This window comes from Filicampus tigris, chromosome 19 (genome assembly GCF_054856515.1).
Source record: "Filicampus tigris isolate MCC_2025a chromosome 19, RoL_Ftig_1.0, whole genome shotgun sequence".
Taxonomy (NCBI): domain Eukaryota; kingdom Metazoa; phylum Chordata; class Actinopteri; order Syngnathiformes; family Syngnathidae; genus Filicampus; species Filicampus tigris.
Window position 1 is genome coordinate 8,610,887 of NC_141235.1, and position 22,543 is coordinate 8,633,429.

The following is a 22,543-nucleotide window of genomic DNA, read 5'->3' on the forward strand; positions in this document are numbered from 1 at the left end:
GGCACCACATCTGACCTTGGGCTGCTGGTAGTGCTCCATGGACATCGTGATGACGTTGAGCCCTATGACAATGGTGATGAAGAGGTCCAGGTAGTGGCTCGTGCACATCTTGTGGATAATCAAACGGGTGGGGGAGTAATCGGAGTAGTAGGGCTTACTCTGAGCTTCTGTTGAAAGTGGGTTTTGGAGAGGGGGTTGGGGGGTTGGGGAAAAGGCACGTTGAAGAAAGAGGATGGGGGGGGTGGCATTCATAAAGTGAGATAGGAGCTAATACAATGGGACACTGTCAATTTGACCTGCTGTGTTACGCAGAAGGCTGCTAAATCTGAAAAAAAAAAAAAGAGCTCAGTTAGTGGTTCATATTTATTTCTGATGATGCGTAGATTTGCAGACGAGTGGGGGCAGATCAGTGGAGGGACGGAGCAAAGAGACGTTTAAGAAAACCCTCCTGTTCCTGGCTGGTATGAGCAATCCAATCAAAGATCCTTCCCATGTGAGGTGGGCTACAGTAGATATGAGTGAGTGGGCTTATAGAGGCGCAAAGTGCCACTCTATTTAAACAGGAGGTTTCACTATCTCTCACTGTGTCCTTCTAATCGCCCCCCCCCCCCCATCTCATCTTTTCCCACACCGCTCCTTCTCAGGAAAAAGACCTAACACAGGAGAAATAGCCAAAGTCCTTGGCAGGATGAGCCCGATGAGGAAGGCAAAGGTCACTTGACATCTCCGGCACCTCATCGCACCATCAGTGAAAAAGAGGAGAAAAGAAAAAGTCCTCTGGGTGTTGTGAGCTCTCCTTCTATAGCCAATTAGCTAAGGCGTGATGCCAGAGCAGCTACGGTACAACCGAGCAGGGAAGTTTCCCCAAAGGCGCGTGCGTGTCAGTATGTGTGGCGAGTGGGTTCCCAAATCAGTGGAGCTGTATTGACTCTTGCAAGAAGAGAGAGAGATTTAACCGTCCATCCCTAATGAACAATAATTTCATTCAGAAACATTTGGGATTACAGCTATTGAAATAATCCCGCTCAGGTGCAACCAATCAGGGTTCACCTGTTTTCTCAAGATGAGCCATGATTGGTTGTTACCTGAGCAACTGTGATGTCATTTTCAGTTGACAGCAAGTGACAAAATGGCCGCCCCGTGAGATGGACAAAAACGGGTGGAATTTACTACTTATACAATACAATACAATAGAATCTTTTGTTGTGATTGTACTCTGTGTATTTCTGGTCTAGGTGTGTGTCATATATTTTTAGACGGCAAGTATAATTAAATGGGGCAGAAAAGCCAAACTATACAAATTTGGCATCCCTAAACTTCTGGTTTTGAAAGCCACGTGCTTTCTCGGCATTCTGAGAGGCCAGCAAGAAGCTTTTTCTTCCTCACGCACACATTTTAAAACTTTATCATTGATAACAATTTAACAACAACAACAAAATCATCCACCCACGAGGACAGATTATTTGAGGGAGACAGATCTAATTGTGTTTTTTCCTTATTTTTTTTTTGTAACACTTTAACTTTTGTTACAGTTGATTTTGCATGAATATACTTGTTTATTTTCCATGCCTGCTAATGTCAATAGCAAAATTGAATTATTATTTTTTTTTCTGTAGAGTTATATAAAGTGATAGATCTAAGCTCCCTGCTCACAGTCTGCCTTCGGTCACCCACAGACACGAAGAAAAATATTTCCAACATGATCCAAAAACAGCCGCCAGACCGATGATCCTCAAGTTCAACTTCTGTCAAGATCGTGCAAACTCTCCAGGTGTCACGACTGAATGCCTGACGCGGACTCGGTCTGGGAGTTGCTTTTGGATGCGATCACGCTCAAAAATATACACCATATATTTCCGAGGTGGTCTTTTTTGGGAAATACAGACATGGTAACTCTTACTTTATTTGGCACTGATGAATAAAGAACACCACAGTACAGCACCACGGGGAGATTGTGACTGTGACTGTGCGGGTGAGCGTCGGTTAGGTTGGTTATGTAGTTTATGGCTCGGGAACATTAGTGTCCAGAATGCGGTGATCATATGGGGGCGTCCTTCAAATAAGTTAAGTCTGATCATGGAATCAAACTGCACATTACTTGTACGGCTTTGCCGGAGCTCCTCTAATTTTGAGATGGTTGTACTTCCAAAAAAAAAAAAAAAAAAAAAAAAGTGTGCTTTGGAATGAAATGTAATGGTAATAATGATATGGATGGCTGTGAAATGAAGAGGTGGGCATGTAAAGCAGGGCTCTTAAAATGTAGATTAAACGCTTCATCTATATTTTGACTTCCTCATAATTCAAGCAGCTGCTTTGATGCCTCTTCCCTTCATGGCGCATGGCTCTGGGCTAAACCTTTATACTCTGTGCCTGCCTTCAGAGTCAACGACTGGCAGCCTGGTTTGGAAATCCAGCAAACACAGAGTCTAAAAAACAATTGTTGACAGGAACAATCATGGTAAGACAATAACAACAACAACAACAACAAAAAACTGGAATTCCAAAATGCTCTGCTGCCTTGCTTGATAAATATCAGAGAGGAAGAAACACCTACAAAGGGAGAGAAGAAAGGAAACCAATAAGAAAGTCCAGTCACGACTCAAAGGGAGGAGAGGAGCAGCAGAGCAAATTGTTGAGTCCAGAAGGAAAAGCATCAACGAAATATAAGACGTATAATCATTGAGACATAAGGCGTGATAACAAACACTCTCATCTGTACTTTCAGACACACGGCATTGTGCCATTTCACACGGTTGACGCACTCCCGCACACTCTCCCCATAGACACTTTGTGCGTGTACACATGACAGACAAGACACACATACATTGTGCTGGTTTGCATGGCAGACTGACACCTCTTTCTGAGTCATACTTGAGCAATGAACCAACTGAAATGTGCGATTGGATGGGAAAGGAAAGCGACTGGGCAGCATGAGTGGAGGGCGGAGTCACAAGGAGAGCAGCGATGTCAAGGCACAGAACAATGGGAAGCCTTTTATTTATTTATTTTTTTTTAAATACGGGAACAGTGTTAATCACTTCAACCAGAAAGCCAATTTCCCCACAAACACTCGCCACAAATCATCAATCCATGACTTCTTCAAAATCATTTAAGGTGCTTCATAATAATCTTAAATGCTAATATTACGTTGGAGAAAATGACTGAATTTAGCTTGGTTGTAGCCCACGCCGACTGAAATATCATACTCAGGATTATACAAATAGTATGGGCACAATTTGCAGATCTTGAAAGAAAAACATTTTATAAACCTCAAATACGTGTGAAAATATTTTTGCTTGGACTCAATTGTATTCATCCAACTTGCCAATCATCTTAAAACCAACAATTTTACACAGTAATATTGTTTTCGGAGGCCCGGTTGGGACGTACATGCCGAGTCGAAAATGTACACAAGACAAATCTGGTAATAAAATATCTTTTTTTCTACAGCTGTTATATTTTTGATATACTTCTGTTTTACACGTTGGAGTAAATTAATTTTTCAAAATCATTTGCTGCGATGAATTAATACTGGCATGTCTTTGGCGGGGTAGCCTGACACTCAAAAGCATTTCAATATACTAAATCAGATTCTAGCCGCTGTTCTGACAAGAGTTTAGTATGATTTCGGTACAGCAAGTAATATGCTGTAATTTGTTGAAATTGTACATGGTTTGGATTATTGAATAAAAAAAAAAGTAATTTTAAGAAAATAATACCACCATGAACTGCTTTAACAGGCAAACCTTTGTCCTTTTGTGGCAATATATTGTAAAATGCCATTTTTAAGGGAGATGTTTGCACATGCACACATGCTCATGCAGAGATGCCCTAAAAAGTAGATTAATAGATGAATTTTGTGTACTCAAGAAACATCTGGATGTACGTGTGATGATTAAATATATTGGTATTTAGAATTGTTTCGCTTGACTACATACACACAGTAATTTTGTGTGGTGACAATTCAGGAATCCCATTTTCAATTTTTATATCTTCAAGATAAACTAATCCTGACAGGAACAGACATAGGCCATATTGGTGTGATCAGTTGTGACTTCAAAAGTACACTTTGTCTCTTTCACCACTGCATTTGCTGCTGCTTCAGGGTTTCTGCCACCCTGCACTCTCTTGTTGACATTTCCGCGGATAAAACATTTATTGTGTAAAAGATTTATCATGATTCCTGCTGGGTGGTGTTCCCCGCCGCACATGTGCCATTTAGTTGTCAAAATCACATTGAATCTTCTTCTGTGGCGTTAAAAATGACTTGTTTTGGAAATAAATGAATAAGCTTTAATAGTCATTACATTCGCATTTTGCTTGCAGCAAGCCATCGCTCTTTCTGTTTTCACCCATTCAACGAACGGAAATCATTAGTCATTCTTGCCAATAGAGAAGTAAATATATTTCATGCATCCAGACGACAATGAGCCTCATTGACTAATTTAATGGATATTACATAAATATATCATGTGGCTGAGTCCGACCTTTCTGTGTCTCTTTGGAATCCCGAAATGGTTTATCGTATACAAAGGACAGTGAGAGGCTCGTGCGCCTTCTTGGCCTCCTGCCAAGCAGGGGCAGTAAATTCCTGTTGGACCTGCTCCACAAATGTTCTACACTCTCAAACAAGTTTACTTGACACCTTGTGGCATCAACAATATACACCTACCACCTGCAACTTTGACACTCCTTCAGTGGGTGTCCTCCGAGTCGATATTCGACTATATTGTAACTGGAGTTTACACATCCGGCGGGGAGAGACTTTTGCCTCCTTTCCTCCCGTAATCCCCATGTCTACCCCTCCCTAAAGGACCAGCGCTATTAATTACATCCCTCCCATGGATGAATAGACGGCGGAGAGAAAGTCAATGTGAAACTTCCGCTTACATTCATCTCTGTTAGCGCTGACCCAGATTCAGTTAGAAACCATGTGTGTATTAGACTGTGTGATTGTATGCATGCGAGACTGAGAGAGAAAGGGAGTGTGAGACAGAGAGAGAGAGAGAGAGAGAGAGAGAGAGAGAGAGAGAAATACAGAAAGAGATAGATATACTGTATATATATATATATATATATATATATATATATATATATATATATATATATATATATATATATATATATATATATAGAGGGAGAGAGGGAGATGGGGGACAGAGAGAGAGAGAGACATACAGACAGTGAGAAGAGAGAGAGAGAGAGAGAGTGAGAAGAGAAAGAGAGAAACAGAGAGAGAGAGAGAGAGAAAGAGAGAGACAGAGATGGGTGGGGGCGAGACAGAAATAATTAATTGATAAAGTACAGCTATACATGGAATGTATGCATCCATTTGGATATCTGTTTGAACGTATTGGACAGAAACGCAAATGTACAACGTATGTTCCATATTTTCCCGACGATAAACTGCGACTCCCCCCCCCCCGCTTTTTGAAGCCTGCGGCTTTTAACATGACGCAATTTATTTATTCATTTTTACTGAAGAGCTTCAAGCCGCCAATAGATTTACAGATAGTGTCGTCACACAATGTCTGATCTTATTCATATTAAACTGGATAATGCTGACTTGACAAAAATGCAACTCTCAACACAAGAAATTACCGTCCTTAAACAAGATGAGGACGAGGTGTTGTAAATCCAAATAAACAAAAAAAAAAGTACTGGTGCATTCAGCGACTAAATATACTGTAGCTTTGTTTTTACCTTAAAGACCCTGTAAAGTGGTTTCAGTGATTTGTTTCTCTTTTTCACCATTTCAATTGTCCCAATTTGTTGGTCGTGGCTAGAACCAAGTACTTGTCTGAGTTCTTATTTGTGTTGTTTTAGATGAACCTTCATTTGTTTTGATTGTTACAGTAATACTGCATATGGCCTGACTGCCCTCTATAAATCATTGAAAAGTACTGTATATAATAATGGGTACATTTCCATAGAGTCTGAAACCCATAGAGATAACGTGCTCATATTTTTATTGCTAGCTACAAAGAGAACACCGCTAACTGCAAACAGCACAAAGGCATGGTTACATCAATTTTCTCCTATTTCAAATGGCACCAACCATTAGTTTTTTACGTCACTGAATTCCTGGCTGCATTTCTCTCAACCAGTTCAACAAAGGACAGTGACAACAACATGCTTTATTTCTTTGGCATCTACCAAAATAAAATGTCTTGGTACTAACTACACTTTCTTTGATACCATATCATAAAATAGCCGCTTGAAGACGATCTGTCCCCTGTTCTTAGTAAAGCGGCTGACACGACACTGTACTTCAAATACTATTTGTTTCACTACTTCGAATACAAGTTTCAACACTGATGCTCCAAAAACAATATAAAAAGACCACAGCAGTTTTCCTTTGATGAGGCTGGTGCACAGTGCGGTGCAGTGGACAGTGGATGGTTCGCGGACAGTGTAAGAGAGCTGTGAAAGACAAAGTCACAACAGAAAGGAAAAAAAAAAAAAAACAGCAAACAGCATGTCCATAGGACTGAGGGCTGATGGGAGAGAGGCAGGAGGGCGGGAACACGTGATGGGACCCTACCTCCCATGATTACGGAACTTAGAAGCCTTGCCACCGTAGTGGGTGGTCATGGTCGGTGGCAGTGTGAGGAGTTAAGGGACAAAACAGAGCATGCTGGGAACGGGGTACCTTTTAATGTGCCTTCAGAGAGGGCCCAACTCACCCCTGGAACCATTAAATCTAGAGGAATGAGACTATGTTAGTAAGGAAGCGGGAGAAGGAAGCAAGAGAGGAAGGACAGAAGGAAGAGAGGCAAAGAGAGAGAAAGAGGGAAAGAGGGATGGAGTAAGACCAGAAGGAAGCAGTGAAAGGTTTAGCTGGTTTATGTGCCTATATTTTGTCTTTCCAGTGATTCTGAGTCCAGTTCTTTGGATTAGCACTAGCTGGTAGTTTCTTCCTCTATACGGACGGAAAGAAGCAAGGAACAACTTTCAAATAAGACTATGTCCACTCTTTTCACCATGGATTTTGCCAGCAAACAAATGTTCCTTTTCTGTTTTGGATAGTTTGCTCAAATCTCCTATATCAGAACACCATTTCATGCCCAGAGAAAATCCTGGATTAGGAGTCAAAAAGGTCGCCACAATTCCAAGAGGGATGAAGCACAGGAACGTTTTGTGTTGTTTGTAAAAAAAAAAAAAAAAAATACAAAAAATAAACAATGGGCCTCTTGTGACTGAAAGTGCAAGGGTTGGGTATGTTTCCCCCAGGGACCGGAAATGTTATCTTAAAACATCAGTTCATCTGTATTTCTCAAGGGAGATGCATTCAATCCAAAATACCATGAAATCAAAAGATCATACACATAGTATGGAATCATTTCCTCAGCTCTAGGACGCCAGAGTCCACCGCTCCTTGTGGATATGTACCCAACAAGCGCCTCTGGAACTGTTTTATTCTCGTAAAGGCACTTTTCAATGCTAGCGGACGCCAGCGCGCATTTGAGGTTTAAGAGGCAGTGGAATTACACTAAACCACTCAAGCAGTTTGTCATCAACTCCTATACAGCCGAAGGGGAGGGGCCAAGCGGTGATTTAGCTCCTAAATGTCTTCCAGTGATCGAAGACCACATCTTTCAAGCTTCGGTCGATCCCTGCCCCAGCGGCTGTACTAAAACAACATGCAAGAAGAGGGGAAGGGAGGGGGGTCATCTTGTTTTAGATCAGGGCAATTCATGACCAACAACTCCCCCTCCCTCTAGCTCTGTAAACCACCATGCAAGCCCCGTCTGTAAGAACTCAACGGGCATGCCCCAAGGGGGCCAACCCAAGCGTGATGTCTTCAGTAGACAGGCAAGCTAAGGTAGGATGGGGTAAAGAATTGGCTGTCATCTTTTCTCACTCTGAAAATGGACTCTTTCGGGGTAGCTTTCCTTGAAGTCCAACGTCATCGTCAGTTTGATGTTGGAGTTGAAGAAAAAGCAGCCAGAGTCTATACGGGCGTTTGTCAGAGCAAATGACGGCGAGACTGCGAGAAAAATAGCCACAGGTCGAGACACGAGGGGGCTTTCGGAGGGGGCGGAAGAGGGGTCTACCACCCCAAAAATAAAAGAACTACTTTTGGTGCTAGATCACCAATTGCGTTCGTCCAGACTCGGCCAAACCAAAAGGCAAACAGAAAAAAAAAAAAAAAAAAAAAAAAAGGCTCAGGCTCAAACCAAGCAGGACTCAGAAAGATGTGGAAAGACTACCGACCAGCCAGCTCCTTCTCCTTACTCCGTCTCTTTTTCTCCATGCGTTTCAGTCTCTTCTCCTCCCTGCGCTTGGCCTCCTCGGCCTCCTGGTGGCGTCGACACTTGTGGAAGTTCTCCACCACCACGCCCACAAACATGTTGAGCACAAAGAAGGCCACGATCAGGAGGAAGGAGATGAAGTACAGCAACATCCACGGATTGTAGTTCATCACTGGCTGAAACACACACGATGCACACGGACAGGTTCTCATACACAGACTACTTAACACCAAATGCCTCAGTGGATTGATCGGTACCTGTTGGTCGACTCCTACGGCGTCTAGTCCATCATACATAATATCCACCCAGCCGTCTTTTGACGCCAGAACAAATAGAGACATCAAGGCCTGAGAACGAGAGCGTTTGACATTGAGGCATACGTTGGAAAGAAAGCTTTTAAAACTCCCCCCTAAAGTTGTCTAACGGTGGATGGATCTCGGCGATCTGACCTGTCCCAAGTTGTCGAAGTTGTACTTGTGCCTGACCCATCTGTAGCTGGCTTGTAAACAGTCGGACCTGTTTGTGATGTTCTTTACGTCCTCTCCTTGACAAACAAAGAACTTTCCTTTGAAGAGCTGTGGAAGGACACCGACATTTACAAGAATCTATTCTGAACATCGTTGGATCTTTGGTCTTCACGGTGAGTTTGGTGTACGTACACGGACAGACAAGAGCAGGATTGGGCAACACAAAAATCCACTCGCTCAAAATTCTATTACTGAGGTACTATGTTCTGCATATCATTCCAAATCTGACAAAAAATGATTAGGCCTACTCATGTAGTAAAGGGCAGTATAACCTCCAGTGAAAGAGCAACTATGTCTGTCATCTAGTGGTGAATGGTGTTATTACAACTTAAAACTACAGTCAAACGCCTGCATATTCGCATACTTTCTTTTTTTTTTTCTTTTTTTTTATATTCTAAATTTGGGGATTTTCCCCATTTTTTCTGGGACTTCCCACCTCCACATATTTTGTGGAAAACGTATATTGAACATATATCACCATTTTTTTTTAAAGACGTTTTGGGGTTTGTAAAAAATTATATATTTCCCCCTCAATTTTTACTTAAGGGACTACACCGAGTGTGGATAGACTTAAAGACTAACGTAGCTTTTTGGTCTTTGTATTAACTACTACTGTATATCAATAACTCAGGTTCAACATCGGAAAACCAAGGAATACGCGCTTCCCATGTTACATTCAGTATGCAATTAAACAGAGGATATGATTTTCAACATTTTCCTGAAGGTCAAGGCCGTTGCTCCAGATTGTACAGCAGCCTTTTAATGAGCAACAACACGCGGGATCTTTGCCGTATTAACCTTTTCGTGGCACCACCTTATTAACAGGGTCTCTTGCAGTATAAAGGTGCCGATGGTAGATAGATAGGTGACTGGACAAGACCAAGGGCGTCGCGCTCGTTCTTACAGATTAGTCCTTGGGCAGTGTGCCATGAAATCACTGTTGACCAGGTAACCCTCCATAACTGCCATTTTGAATGAGTTACAACGTGGAAAAGAACATAACCTCCTGAAGGGAGGAGAATGATTGTGTTGTCGAAGCATTATTTCTGTTTGTGACAACTTACTGCAACCATATTGAAATAGGGAAAATAACCCCAAAAATAACGTTTGGGTCACCACATATTTCACATACAGATATTTATCTTTTCTTTTTTTTGCACTAAATTAGCCCTCGCTACGGTTCCCAAGAAAGAGAAAAGCGCAAGTCATTATGTTGTTAGAAAGCCCTGGAAATGTCACCGTTCACTCCTTGCCAGGCGGTTGTGCCGGCTGCGCGCGAAGGCGACTCGGTTCTGCCTGAGGCTGGATTTTCCAGGGAAAATGGCTTTGCTTCAGTCTTGGAACAAATTAAGCCTTGTGAACTGAGATTTTACATCATGTCAGGTCTTTAAAGAAAGCAAAATCGGCTGCTGGTCTTGTGTTTTTATATGGAAATTTTTATACCCACTCAATAAAATGTGTTCTCATAAAATTGTGATTTTTATTTTCTTCAGTAATATTCATCTTCGTAAAATTACTAATCATAACAGCTTTTATCACAAGAGTTCCTTTTTCTTTTTACAGTGGCCCAAATACTCTTTCGCAGCAGCTTGGCGTGTAATTCCATCGACCATTTCTCCACCAAAACGTTCTTGGGTGACATGCATTTTATTTTTGATTGCAGCGCTTACCTGCACACCAAGGATGCCAAAGATTATGAAGAAGGCACAGCAGATGACCACAATGTTGCCGATGGGCTTGAGTGAAGACATCAGGGTCTCAACTACTAGCTTGAGACCTGGCGCTCTGCTGATTACACTACAACACAAAACATATATTATAACTCTGTGGTCTTAGAAAATCCACACATAACAGATTTGATGCATGGCAGTCATTAAATCACATGGAAACACAACAAAAACATGAAGACAAAAAAAAAAAACCGATTGACTGCAAAAAAAGGCTAGGGTTGCTAATCCGTGTAGCTCTTTCCTTGCAGTCTTGTTTTCCCCTGAGTAGACAATTGGGTGAAGGCAGAGTCAATAGCACATTAAGAGAGGACATAGGATAATTAGGAGTCAGGGCTGACCAAGGCCACTGATCGATTGCACCGATCAGAGAATAGCGAGCCGATGGCTGCACCTCATCGGTTTGCACTTCACTGCCTCTCTTTGAATTCTTTTGAAATGTGAGAACGCAGCACAGATTCCTACAAACAGGGATCACTGTGAACACAGCTACATGGTATAAATAGCGCTGTATTTATCAGTAGCAACGATTATCGGCTCCGATATTCAGAGTTTTGACGAATATCAGCATCGGCCTTTTCTAAAAAATATGATGGCTGGTAATAAATCACTTTAAAATTGTGTTGACTTCGAGGAACTATTTATTTAAATTTTCAGTTAACTTTATAAGAGATTCTACTCACCCTGGGAACACTCGATACTTTTTGTTTTTGTTAGAAATCAAAACAAAGATAAGTGAAATGTTAACATTTCTGTCATTTTGAAATTTTGGAGGACTTTATTTACTGTAGAAGACTATATAGAGCTATTGTTTGAGTTTTGTTTTAACTTTTGAAGACATGCTGATGACCCTGGTAGCTCCCTTTTTGTTACAATTTTACAATAACGATTTATATTGGTGAACATTTATAATAATAATAATGATAACAAAAAAATCAATATTATGCAAAGCTGAAAAAAAATCTATAAATATGCTGAAAGATGCTTCAACAAAGTTAACATTTAATTTTTTTTTTTTTAGATTTTGATGCCAATATTTTCCTTTTTGCTAAAAATGAATATCGGCTCCAAATATCGGTTATCGGCCTCCTCGACTACCAACAATCGGTATCGGCCCTGAAAAAAACATATGGGTCTATCTCTAATCTATTCCAAATAATTTGGCGTCCCTGAAAGTGTAGTTACTCTGCATAAAAGCAAGGTAATTACAATATGGTCACTGCCATTCTGAATGTCAAGCTGAAAACTTTCCCACTTCCTCAACGTGTTGTTTTTCATCTCTCTGCATCTGTTGTAATTCACAGTGTGCTCTTGTTCCGTGGACTACACAAAAAGAGCAAGGATACACTAGATTTCTCTCCTCCAGCTCCACATCCCTGACACCGAAAAATGAGAACAACAAGTAGGGCAATAAGTGGCAAGCTCTCTCCCACAGTGTAAACACTGGATGTAATTAAGCGACTCGGGAAGACAGAAACAAGAAAGGGAGGAGAGAAGCGGCGCTCAACGGCATTACAGAGAATAAAAAATGAAGCGGATGCTAGTTTCTTACTTTTCCTCTCTAAAACTTTCTCCTTCATGTATTCTATTGATTAATTTCCCTTTGTCCGCCATTGTTACGCCAATCAGTCCTCAGCTGTCAAAATTGTGGATATTTCTAAACGAGCAAAAATTATTTCTCGTCACACAAAGGCACACTACACGATTGTGTACCGCTGGGGAAAAAAAAATGTTCATCGTGCAGTGAGTTAACAGAGGCGGCAGTCACCCCTCTGTCAGCTCGGAAGTCATTGCAATCCAAAACACATTAAGCGCCCACTGAAGGCCTCGGGTTAATTACATCATCACCGAGTGACGGATGAACTCCGAGGCTGAAGCGACAGGCGTTAACCGCGAGGGGGAATTCTCTCCAAGACGACTCTTTGTGGGCACCTGACCTCAACGGCGACGCATACACGCTGGGATCGACCTCCCTGAAGTGACGTCGGAGAGAACTAATGATGAGAGAGGCTGTCTTGGCTCACCCGTGGATGCAATGTAGGCAGTGTTGAGTGACGTCAAAGTGCAATTTTTAATTGAAAAGCGTGACCTTTGTCCTTCGTCAAGTGCCCCTTGTGGATTTTAACGACCACAAAGGAAGAGAGAGCAACGCCAAAGGATTTTAGGACAGTATTTCGGATCAGTACCCAGATCATACACCCTCTGAGATAGCCACCTGCTTTCCGAGCCTTTAGTTATTAGAAATCGTGCATTATTGAGCACGGGGCGAATCCACTCGACTCTGCTCTTGCCTCTTCATTCATTTTCTGTCCTCTCCTGTTTGACGCTGCCCGTCTCCCTCTCTTTGTCTCTCTCGGCCCGCCCTCACACAGTCTGCCTCATCCTATTTTACATGCTGCCATCTTGCCTGTTCCCTGAAAACGACAGATCGGCTTCTACCGAGAGCTGCTTGCCCTTTGCTCCTCACAATTTCCCCCAAATTAAATGTTGGAGTTTTCTCTCGTAAAAGCGACTTTCTAATCTGACTCTAAGACCTTGCGAACCTGACAGTAATACAGCCGTTTTTACTGCCCGCTGGGGATTAAATAAAGCAGGGCACATGCCTTGGAGAGAATTCCGAGGGAGTTGAAATGAGCTGCTCTTTTCGGTGGAGAGTTGCGGTGGCTTGAATTTTCAAAATTGGTTCCTTTCAGGACTTTTTAACATTCTAATTTGATGTAAACATGAAAGTAATATGGGACATTTTGTATGGGCTGATCTGTTTGCAAAACACATTTTGTAGAATAATATACCGCACGTTATATGCGGGAGCCATTTTTGTGAATTGATTACTGTCGGTCAAGGGTGTGAGGCTTCTCCGGCGGATGTATAACTTTAACGTCACTCACCGTAGAGGCCGTAGGGTACGCAGTAGCCTCAGCACCCTGAGCATGCCCAGGATCTTGGTACCCGAGTTGGAAATTAAGGAGACCAGGATGTCGATCACGGAAATCAACACCAACATCCCGTCCAGAATGTTCCAACTGCTCCTCAGATAGGCCTTGTCACCAAAGCACCAACCCAAAGCCACAATCTAGATCCAAACGGGGCAAAGAGAGCAAATGACAAGGTGTCAATAATAAGGAAACACAGACAAACCTACTGCATGTCCAATGTTATCAGTGCAGTGTGCAGAGAAATTCAACATCCACCCCTACTTGGAGCTTGGCGAGAAGCACAAGCGCTTCAGCAGGCCCTGCTCATCATTTACTCTGCCCATTATCCAATTGACTTTCTTGGAAATAATAAAACTGCTCGCCTGACTTTCCCCCCTTTAAACTTAAACCAGGCCAAACTATTTTTCTTCCTTTCATTCTATTGGGAGATGAGAGAATATGAGAAGAAAGGAGGAAGGCGGACTATATTGGTGCTCATCAATGCGTTGCATATACATATTGTTTATGAATAATGTATGAATATCCGTCAAAGAGCTTCTTTCTTTCCTTCTACTCAAAGTTGCGGACGACTCAATGGAACTTTTGACCGGGTAAAGAGGCTGCATACGCACAACCGTTGACCTCAACAACCGTCTTACTTGACCCCTTTGCTTTGATCGGAATACATTTGAAAAGAAAGAGAACTCCAATTGAGGGCAGCCTATTTATATTACAAGTACACAAATATACGTGGCGAGATAGCGGGTGCATTTTGTTTGTCAGGCAACTTCAACCCCTGTCCGAATTGGAACAACATCGATGCAGGAATCACTTCACAAGTCGAGCTGTGTGTACATTTGTGTGAGGGAGTGCTCAGGCCTAATATTTGTGTGCCAAGTCATCACACGGCGCCCAAAAATAGAGACGCGGCCAATGAATGAGTGACACACATGAACTTTGGCAAGCTGTGCCGTTTGAATCCTGCCAATGTGATTTAACGGCACTGAAAGGGTGTGTGCATATCCTGCGTGTAATTTGTATGTTTGACCTCACTCACTGGCTTTCTCCCATTTCAGCTCCGCAATCTCCCTCGTTGCGCGATTTAGTATTAACATAAACATATATGCGTATCGGGCTGATAAAAATTCGATGAATGTTTGAGTGCTTTCAGCCTGCTTTCTCCATTTGAGGCAAATCGATGACAAAATAAACCTGTCACATTATTTTAGGGGCTCCGGGAATATGATTCCGGGCCTCAGTTGTCCGATCGATGAAATCTTCAGCCGATAACAATCTAGCAGAAGTCAGTGTTGTAAGGTAAACAACAGAAAAGACAGACAGATTTACCTTTATAGTCATCTCAGTCACAAAGATTGCTGTGAAGATGTAGTTGGACAACGTTAGGAAGATCCGTTCCTGTCAGGGGCGAAATAATACACTTTATGTCCAGTTTTAAATGGCTAGAGTCACAACACAGTGAATGAGGAAACACTTCATAAAAACATCTCGCAAGAAATCCATTGCGCTTCCAAATTACGGCCGGAAGGAAAGAGCAAACTTTCCCCTTTACACTAATCTTAACTCTGCTAGCAAAATGGAGGATTTGACGTCTATTTGTTTACAATACAGATGCTCCCGAGACTGCCTCCTGCCTAGAGGCAGCATGCCTAAATGCTCGTGGAGTGGGATGGGAAGCGATGGGAGCCCTTCCGACTGCGCTCCTAAAGTACTAAAGTGGAGAAAACAAGCAGTTCACAAATAAGACTCCTTCACAAGCTGCTTATTTAACCTAATTCCTTTCTATCTGGGAAGACTCGGTGACCCTAGCCGACATCTCTGAGTCTCAATGTCTGCAAGCGTGTGTAGGTGGTCGCCTTTCCCACGGCCTCCGTCGGCCATCGCAGAAGCTCGGAGGAAGACGGCGTCACGCGCACTGACACAGACCGCGGCAGTCCTGCTCAAGACTCTGGGAATGTTTGGCATGACCTCACTGGGAAGACTCGCTCGCTAAGACGATTCACACATTCCTGGCTTGACAGCAGCCATTCAGCCTAATACTGCGAGCCCGGAGGAATGACGAATTTATTTATCGAGGTATTTTGCGCCGATCCTTTTGGACATGGAATATAGACAAGGACACGTAGACTTGTTTGACACGGGTGATTCTAGCAGGGGTTAGACCACCCCAGATACCTGAAATACGACGATCTGGGGACACAAAGATCCCGCCGCCACGATGAGGTTCGAGGAGGAAGCCATAAGTTAAAACAGACAAAGAATTTGTTTCCGACTGTTGCTTTGATTCCAGTCCTATGCGGTAGACGATGATGATGAAGTGCTCATTTTAGCCTGACCTGGTTTTGAAAGTGATGACTTGTGCGCAGAGTTACGATGCCCCATAACTCACTTGCCAAAGGTAATCTGCTGGAATTGCTACAGCTCCACTCTGGTAAAATTTAAGATATATCTTGGAATCTGGAACAACTTTAATGCCGGTTTTGCTGAGCCTCAATTCAAAATGATTCCCACACTTACAGCAGGAAGCTTGTGGAAAAATTTGTGTGGACCGACTCTTCCTGTTTAAATCTGCAGTGTGATAACGAGGGTTCTGAAAATGAAGTGATCAAATTGGAGATCATCGGAGATGTTTTAATTCGGTTTAGATACCGGCGCATGGATGCATTGTCCTGTTGCTCAATTGGCAGTCATGTAAAATAATAAGTGGTATCATCCCCCCATCGCTTCCTTTATCAAGTGTTGTGACTAAAAACATTTGATCCCAAAGAGATTCATGACGTCTTAATTAAAAGAGGATATCAACCAAAACATTTTTTTTTTTTCAATATGTTCCCAGCAGGCCCACTAGTGACAAAAATGGCCGCCCCCTGAGATGGCTAAAGACGGGTGGATTTACTCTTATTCCACAAATGCAATATTTATCAGAATGCCTTGTTTCAACTAGTGGGTCTGCTGGGAGCATATTCTTGAAAAAATTATATGTTTGGGTTGACTTTCTGTTTAATGACTGAATATCGAATTTGTTAGATTTTGTTTGGTTGGGATTAGGGCTGAGACAAAAATCTACTAACTCATACATTATGCATGTTTGGTTTCACATAGCCAAACAATAGATTCTGAATTGCCATGATTAATTTATTAAAACCCGCACACACACACGCACGCACACACACAAAAAAAAAACAGCTCACGCCACTGCCACCCAAGCAAATGAGATTTTTACAGACAGCGTAATGACTCCGATTTGGCTTTCGGATGTTTGCCGCCGCCTCCTCCATGTCATCGCATTTATGTAATGGCCTCACCCGTGATCTGACAGAATCCATCCGAAAGCAACGCTCTCAAATGCGAATGTGTCAGCACGACTTGGACTGTGGACATTGTGCGTTTGCAGACGAATCATTTGCATAAGCAAATGCCTTGGCTCCGATGTGCCCCGGTGGCCTTATGGGGCAGCTTCCATGTGTTCAACATCCCCTTTCCTGGACATTAGCCACGTACGGCAGCACAAAGATAATTGAATCCGTTACGACAGCGCAGTCTCCTCTGCGGTTCGGAAACAAAACGGGAATAACGGCGCGATCCGCTGAGACCAAACCACAATCAAAGCTATCTGCGGAACACCTCGCTCACTCGGGAGAACAATAATAATCACAGAGATAATTATTGTCTTTATGTACAAAACGGCTAGACTGTGCTCTGCAGCGATTGCTGGAAAAGAAAAAAAAATGAGGAGGAGGAGGAGGAGGAGGAAATGACTGTTGTGATAGAACTTTATGTCTAAAGTTGAGTTGATTTCATTTATCCAGGTAAAGCAATTGAGAACAGATTCTTATTTGTAATGCTGACCTGGCTCTGTGTCAAGAAATAAACTAAAACTACTAAAACCTAAAACCCCCACAAAAGTTACTCGGTAATGCCCCTTGGATTGTTAGAAAGAAAAAAAATCTGCCAAAAATCGGTTCGACCGATCAGCACAAAACTTGGTGGATATGTCTGTCGTAACTTGATGACTTTTTTGACGAACTCTGACGAGGGATTTCATCCAAATAAAGGTAGACAACTACGTCGGATTTACTACGCTCGATTGCAAAGCATTTTTGCCGATGCCGTAGCGTCAAAGTTTGACATCTCGATAATTCGCCATGAAAAAATGGTGAGTGTGGGCCCGTTCCTTTGATTATTTGTTATTATGTGCATGGAGGCTCTTAAGTCGTAATGTTTCAATTACAAAGTGACATGATTCAGGAATTTGGTAGCAATTGAAATCACATTTCATATACTTTGCCTCACGGGATGCAGAAGAGATTCTGCATCAGGACGAAACTCCCCCGCCCCCCCCGCCCCGTCTCATGAGTATTGATGATGATCCCAACGCGCATGTTTTTCTTTTTTCCAGTATATATCATTTTTCACGCTGACAGTTTTACGCAGTCTTTGTCCAGACTCACAGCACTGGTGGGGTCGATGCGAGGCCGCTCCATCGCGATGGTAATGCAGTTGAGGAAGATGATAACCAGCACCACATGGTCGAACATCTTGTGGTGGATGATCTTTTTGCACGCAAAACGAAACCTGTCAAAGGGCAACATAGACCATATGTAGCTACAAAGAGTCGATTTACAAAGACCAGCATGACAATAGCAAATCATGTTTGATAAAGTAAAAAAAAAAAAAAAAAAAAAAAAAAACAGACCCTGCGATTGCAAGAATGTAGCAGCATTTCGGATGACCAGTTGAAAGAGCGTTTCGGACAACGATTTTGGAAAGAACTATTTCAGTAGAATTAAGACTCATTAATTAGACCAGACTTCCATTAGCCCACATTAAACAGAACTATATTTAAGTTCCAAACAATAAGAAATAAGAGGTTTACATTACAACACCGTGTTGGATGAAATTGCAACAAATCGGCTTTGATTACTGCTCCAGTGTCCATTGACGTCCAAAACTGCGAGGCTTAGATGTGGATTTACAACTTTATTTGGCAACAGAGGCACAATTGTGTCAAGTTGCTAAGCCCGAGTGAGCATCCGCGTCATCTGGCTGATCATAATTCATGCCGCATACAAGCTTGCTAGGCTAATTTCCCTTTGATAGAGACAAATAGCTGCGGTCTCCTTTAACAATCGCTAACAATTCCTTTTTTGTTCAGAACGATCCAGGATGGTTCAATTGAACTGAAAAGGGCGGATGGCAGTGGAACAATCATAAAAGAATGTTTACAATGACTGCAACATCGGCGTGGTTACATCGACAGCGTTTGGAGATGTGTTTGAATTAAGATTGCAGACTTTTGTGGGAGCATTAATGTGGTTTGCTTTTACAGTCAACATCAACTGGAAGTGACAATAAAGAGCTTGAAGCCTTTTTTAGAACTTTTTATGAACAATAGTAAAATCTGCCCAGCTGCTGCGTTGGTGTGAACTTTGCTGCCACCATTCTAGAGCTCGTAACTTCAATTTCTTTTACTTGCTCACTAAGAACCATTTGAAAATGTGTTTTTTTGTTTGGCTTATCTTGAGCGTTTTACAACAAGTCAACGGTGCTGACTGAGTGCAAATAAAGCATGTAACCCAGAAACAGATGCTTTTAAGCCATTTGTTAAATATAATTACTTCAAATGGGAATGTTGTGATGCTGTGTTTGCACCAGGGGCCACTGCGTTACTTGTTGCGGCCTTCATCCTCGGTGGCCCGAAACATGCTGCAGCGAGAGACGGATTAAAGCCCCAGGAGGGGGAGGAGGCGTGAAGAAAGAGGATGCGGTGGAGGGAGGGAAAGAGGGCAACGGATTCTGCACGTGACTGAGATAACACGCAGCGCTTTGAAAGAGAAACTCCCTTTGCTCCTGCTTTCTCACCCCTGACATGGCAGAAACGGACGGATGAAAGATGCCTCAGAAGTAAGAATTTGGAACGGAATATAAAATGATTTTGGAAGCAGAGTAAAATAAAAAAAAATAAATAAAAAAACGCTGCACGCTCTTTGAAATCAAAAGCATACGATGTCAATCAGATGCAATGTGAAATCCTTCTTGTCAAGTGGAGGGCTGAGTTATCAGCTTTTCCCTGCATTCATAAGCAGTTTACACTTGTTTCCCTGACGGAAAAAAGTAAACATTCAGAAAGAGTCTAACCTACAACGCAAAGCTGTAAAGTTGCAACTACTTTGGCGAAAAACAACACAAACAACTGAGGATATGACAGAGTCGATTATGCACGGACAAAAGTGAAGTACGAGATCTACCTTGACTCCGGAGAGAAGAGGTAGAGCGACCAGGTGTCTCTTTGTCGACACCACTCGGGTTGTTTCTTTTCCAGCCAGCGAAACAATCTGGCAAGTCGACCCTGCGGGAACACGCAGTGTCTTCATTATTCATGTAACCCAAAAAAAAATATATATATATATGTATATGTATGTATGACTCTGCTCTAAAATAGGGAAAGAGGAAAACATTTAGCACACAACAAGCTACAAACAACAAGTTTGTCGACACAAACCAGATTGGAGTCTTCCTCAGCATTTTCCTCTTCCGTGTTCTCCTCCAATGAGACATGTGCGGGAGCCAAGAGTGAGGGCGTGCCCTTCCCATTGCAGTCGCTATGCTCTGTAGGCCGGAAGGTACCCGGTAAAGGCGGTCTAGAGCTGTGCATGCTAGCTGAGCGATACAGGTATGGAACCTACGTGAGCAGAAGACCAGGATAAGGAACTGTGTGTGTGTATTAGGAGCTAACATGAAAAATGTTGATAAAAGATGTTAACCATTTGTCTTAAAAGGGAAGTCAACCCCCTAAAAATCTTTACAATAATATGTTCTATGCAGCCCCGCTAGTCTAAACACGGAATTCTGATTGCTATGTTTGGGGAATATATTAAGTAGTAAAATCCACCTTTATGCATCTAAGGGGGCGGCCATTTTGTCACTCGCTGTCAACTGAAAATGACATCACAGTTGCTCAGGTAATGACCAATCACGTGTCACCTGTTTTCTAAAACTGAGCCATGATTGGTTGCTAGCTAAGCAACAGTGATGTCATTTTCAGTTGACAAAAAGTTTCAAAAATGGCCGTCCCCTGAGATGGCTAAAAATGTGTGAATTTCGCTGCTTAAATCATATTCCATCAATGTCATATTAATCAGAATACCGTATTTAGACTAGTGGAGGCGCATAGAAAATATTCTTTTTTTTAAGTTGACTTCCTTTTAATGTAAGTGTGACTTCTCATAGGATTTGTTGACAGCCTAGTTTCAGCTAGGTTTGTCAAGTGAAACATCTCGGTTGACATTTTGAAGAGGTTGTGATGTTTTGAACAGGAAGCATGTACCTGCAGGAGAGCATCGGGGGGCAAATCCATGGAGCTCCGCGTCTCTATCGACTCCATCCTCCGGTGACACGGCGCTCTCCGTGACTGCGACATTGAGTCCGTCCTGGCCAAGGAGGCGTCATCCTCCTCCAACAATCCGCCTCCTCCCTCGCCTTCTTCGGAGCTCGAGCCGCCCTCTTCTGATAAAAGCGACTGCCGCTCCCCAGATTGCCGCTTCTGACGTTTGAGGGACGGGGCGCGACCGAGGCTGTTCCAGCTAGATCGCCGGCTGTTGCGGCCACTGCCGGTGCTCCAATGTGCATAAGGCGAAGCGCTCCGGGCACTGGTCTTTAGGTTAAAAAAAAAAAAACAAAAAAGAGTCTTATGAGGCTGAGATGAAAACATACAAGTATGCTTTATGTGCTTGGATTGGCGTGACATGTATGGAATTGAGATTCAGGATTGGATTGACGGTCAAGAGCTGAAGTGGATATGCTTGCACGTTCTACAAAGCTCTCATTAATTACTTAGTCAGTTAATCTGTCAATCATCATCTCATCAAAATGAAAAGAAACTGAATGACAGAAATGAGTCGGCAGTGGTTGTCCAGCTGGGTTAACTCATTTATAACCATCAATCATTATGACACGCTGAAATTAATTAAATTCCTGTCACAAGTCCATTTATTCACGACAAAGATGATTGGAATGCGTTGCCTTGCTGTAACAACTCCTGAAAAAATGTGTCCCTCTTGTTGTAACAGTAACTTTTATTAATGTGGAACTCAACCCAAACATCTTTTTTTCAAGAATATGTTCTATGCAGGCCCACCAAGTAAAAACAAGGCATTCTGATAAATATTGCGTTTGTAGAATAAGAGTTAATCCACTCGTTTTTAGCCATCTCAGAGGGCGGCCATTTTGTCATTTCTGTCGACTGAAAATGACATCACAACTACTCAGGGCTCAGGTAACGACCAATCATGGCTCATCGTTACCTGAGCCCTGGGTAGTTGTGATGTCATTTTCAGCCGACAGAAGTGACAAAATGGCCGCCCCCAGAGATGGCTAAAAACGGGTGGATTAACACTTATTCCACAAACGCAATATTTATCATAATGCCTTGTTTTTACTTGGTGGGCCTGCATAGAACATATTCTTGAAAAAAAGATGTTTCGGTTGACATCTCTTTAAAAATCAGTTTAACCTGTCATCTACACTACAAATGATGTCTGCTTTTTTATTGGTTAGATCTGCCGTTGCCTTTGTTGCACTTAAAACAATCGTTAAGTCCTGTATTAGCATCATACGGGAGGATTTAAAGAGGAGGATGTTCATATATATTTTTTTTAATTTAGGAACTTTAGGATGACCAGATTGTTCGTTATTGTTGAGCAGTCAATATTTACACAACTGTGGTGTTGAATGCGATGCAGTGGTAAATTTGGTTGCACCTAAAATGCAATAAAAAAAAAAAAAAGTTGGGCGCACCAGTACGACCACTACAAAAAGTGAGTCAGTGTAAAGCATATAATAGTACATGAAGTGGCTTTTGACACAAACCGGTGACTTGTCAAAGGAGTTTGGGTCCACGGACACGCTGCTGCCTCGGCGGGACTCGTAGCTCTGGATGGGCTCGCCCGTAATGGGTAACTTCGGTATCGGCATTGGAGTGGCTGCCGTGTGGGTAATCAGGGGAGGAGTCAGGCTGCTCTTCAGATCCACATGACCGTTTACGGGTACTACTAGTAAAAGAGAGAGCGATACGGGGAATGAAGGAGAAAAGTTGGGGTCTA

At 42.5% G+C, this 22,543-nt stretch overlaps 1 protein-coding gene across 18 annotated transcripts in view; it reads right to left on the reverse strand.

The window, feature by feature from the left end:
• Positions 1–22,543, reverse strand: part of cacna1g (calcium channel, voltage-dependent, T type, alpha 1G subunit) — a 127,693-nt gene that overhangs the window by 15,098 nt on the left and 90,052 nt on the right. For 8 of the 18 annotated variants that reach the window (XM_086016358.1, XM_086016363.1, XM_086016355.1 and 5 more), the window contains 13 exons: positions 22,311–22,492; positions 20,770–21,096; positions 19,945–20,124; positions 19,691–19,791; positions 17,894–18,017; positions 14,772–14,840; positions 13,398–13,582; positions 10,453–10,579; positions 8,705–8,830; positions 8,513–8,602; positions 8,239–8,431; positions 6,653–6,703; positions 16–167 (listed from right to left, as the gene is read on the reverse strand). In XM_086016358.1, the coding sequence (XP_085872484.1) occupies positions 16–167; positions 6,653–6,703; positions 8,239–8,431; positions 8,513–8,602; positions 8,705–8,830; positions 10,453–10,579; positions 13,398–13,582; positions 14,772–14,840; positions 17,894–18,017; positions 19,691–19,791; positions 19,945–20,124; positions 20,770–21,096; positions 22,311–22,492 (1,907 nt within the window). Of the gene's footprint in view, positions 1–15; positions 168–6,652; positions 6,704–8,217; positions 8,432–8,512; positions 8,603–8,704; positions 8,831–10,452; positions 10,580–13,397; positions 13,583–14,771; positions 14,841–17,893; positions 18,018–19,690; positions 19,792–19,944; positions 20,125–20,769; positions 21,097–22,310; positions 22,493–22,543 lie in introns of all 18 variants that reach the window. The other 10 variants (XM_086016352.1, XM_086016359.1, XM_086016368.1 and 7 more) reach the window with 8 other exon arrangements.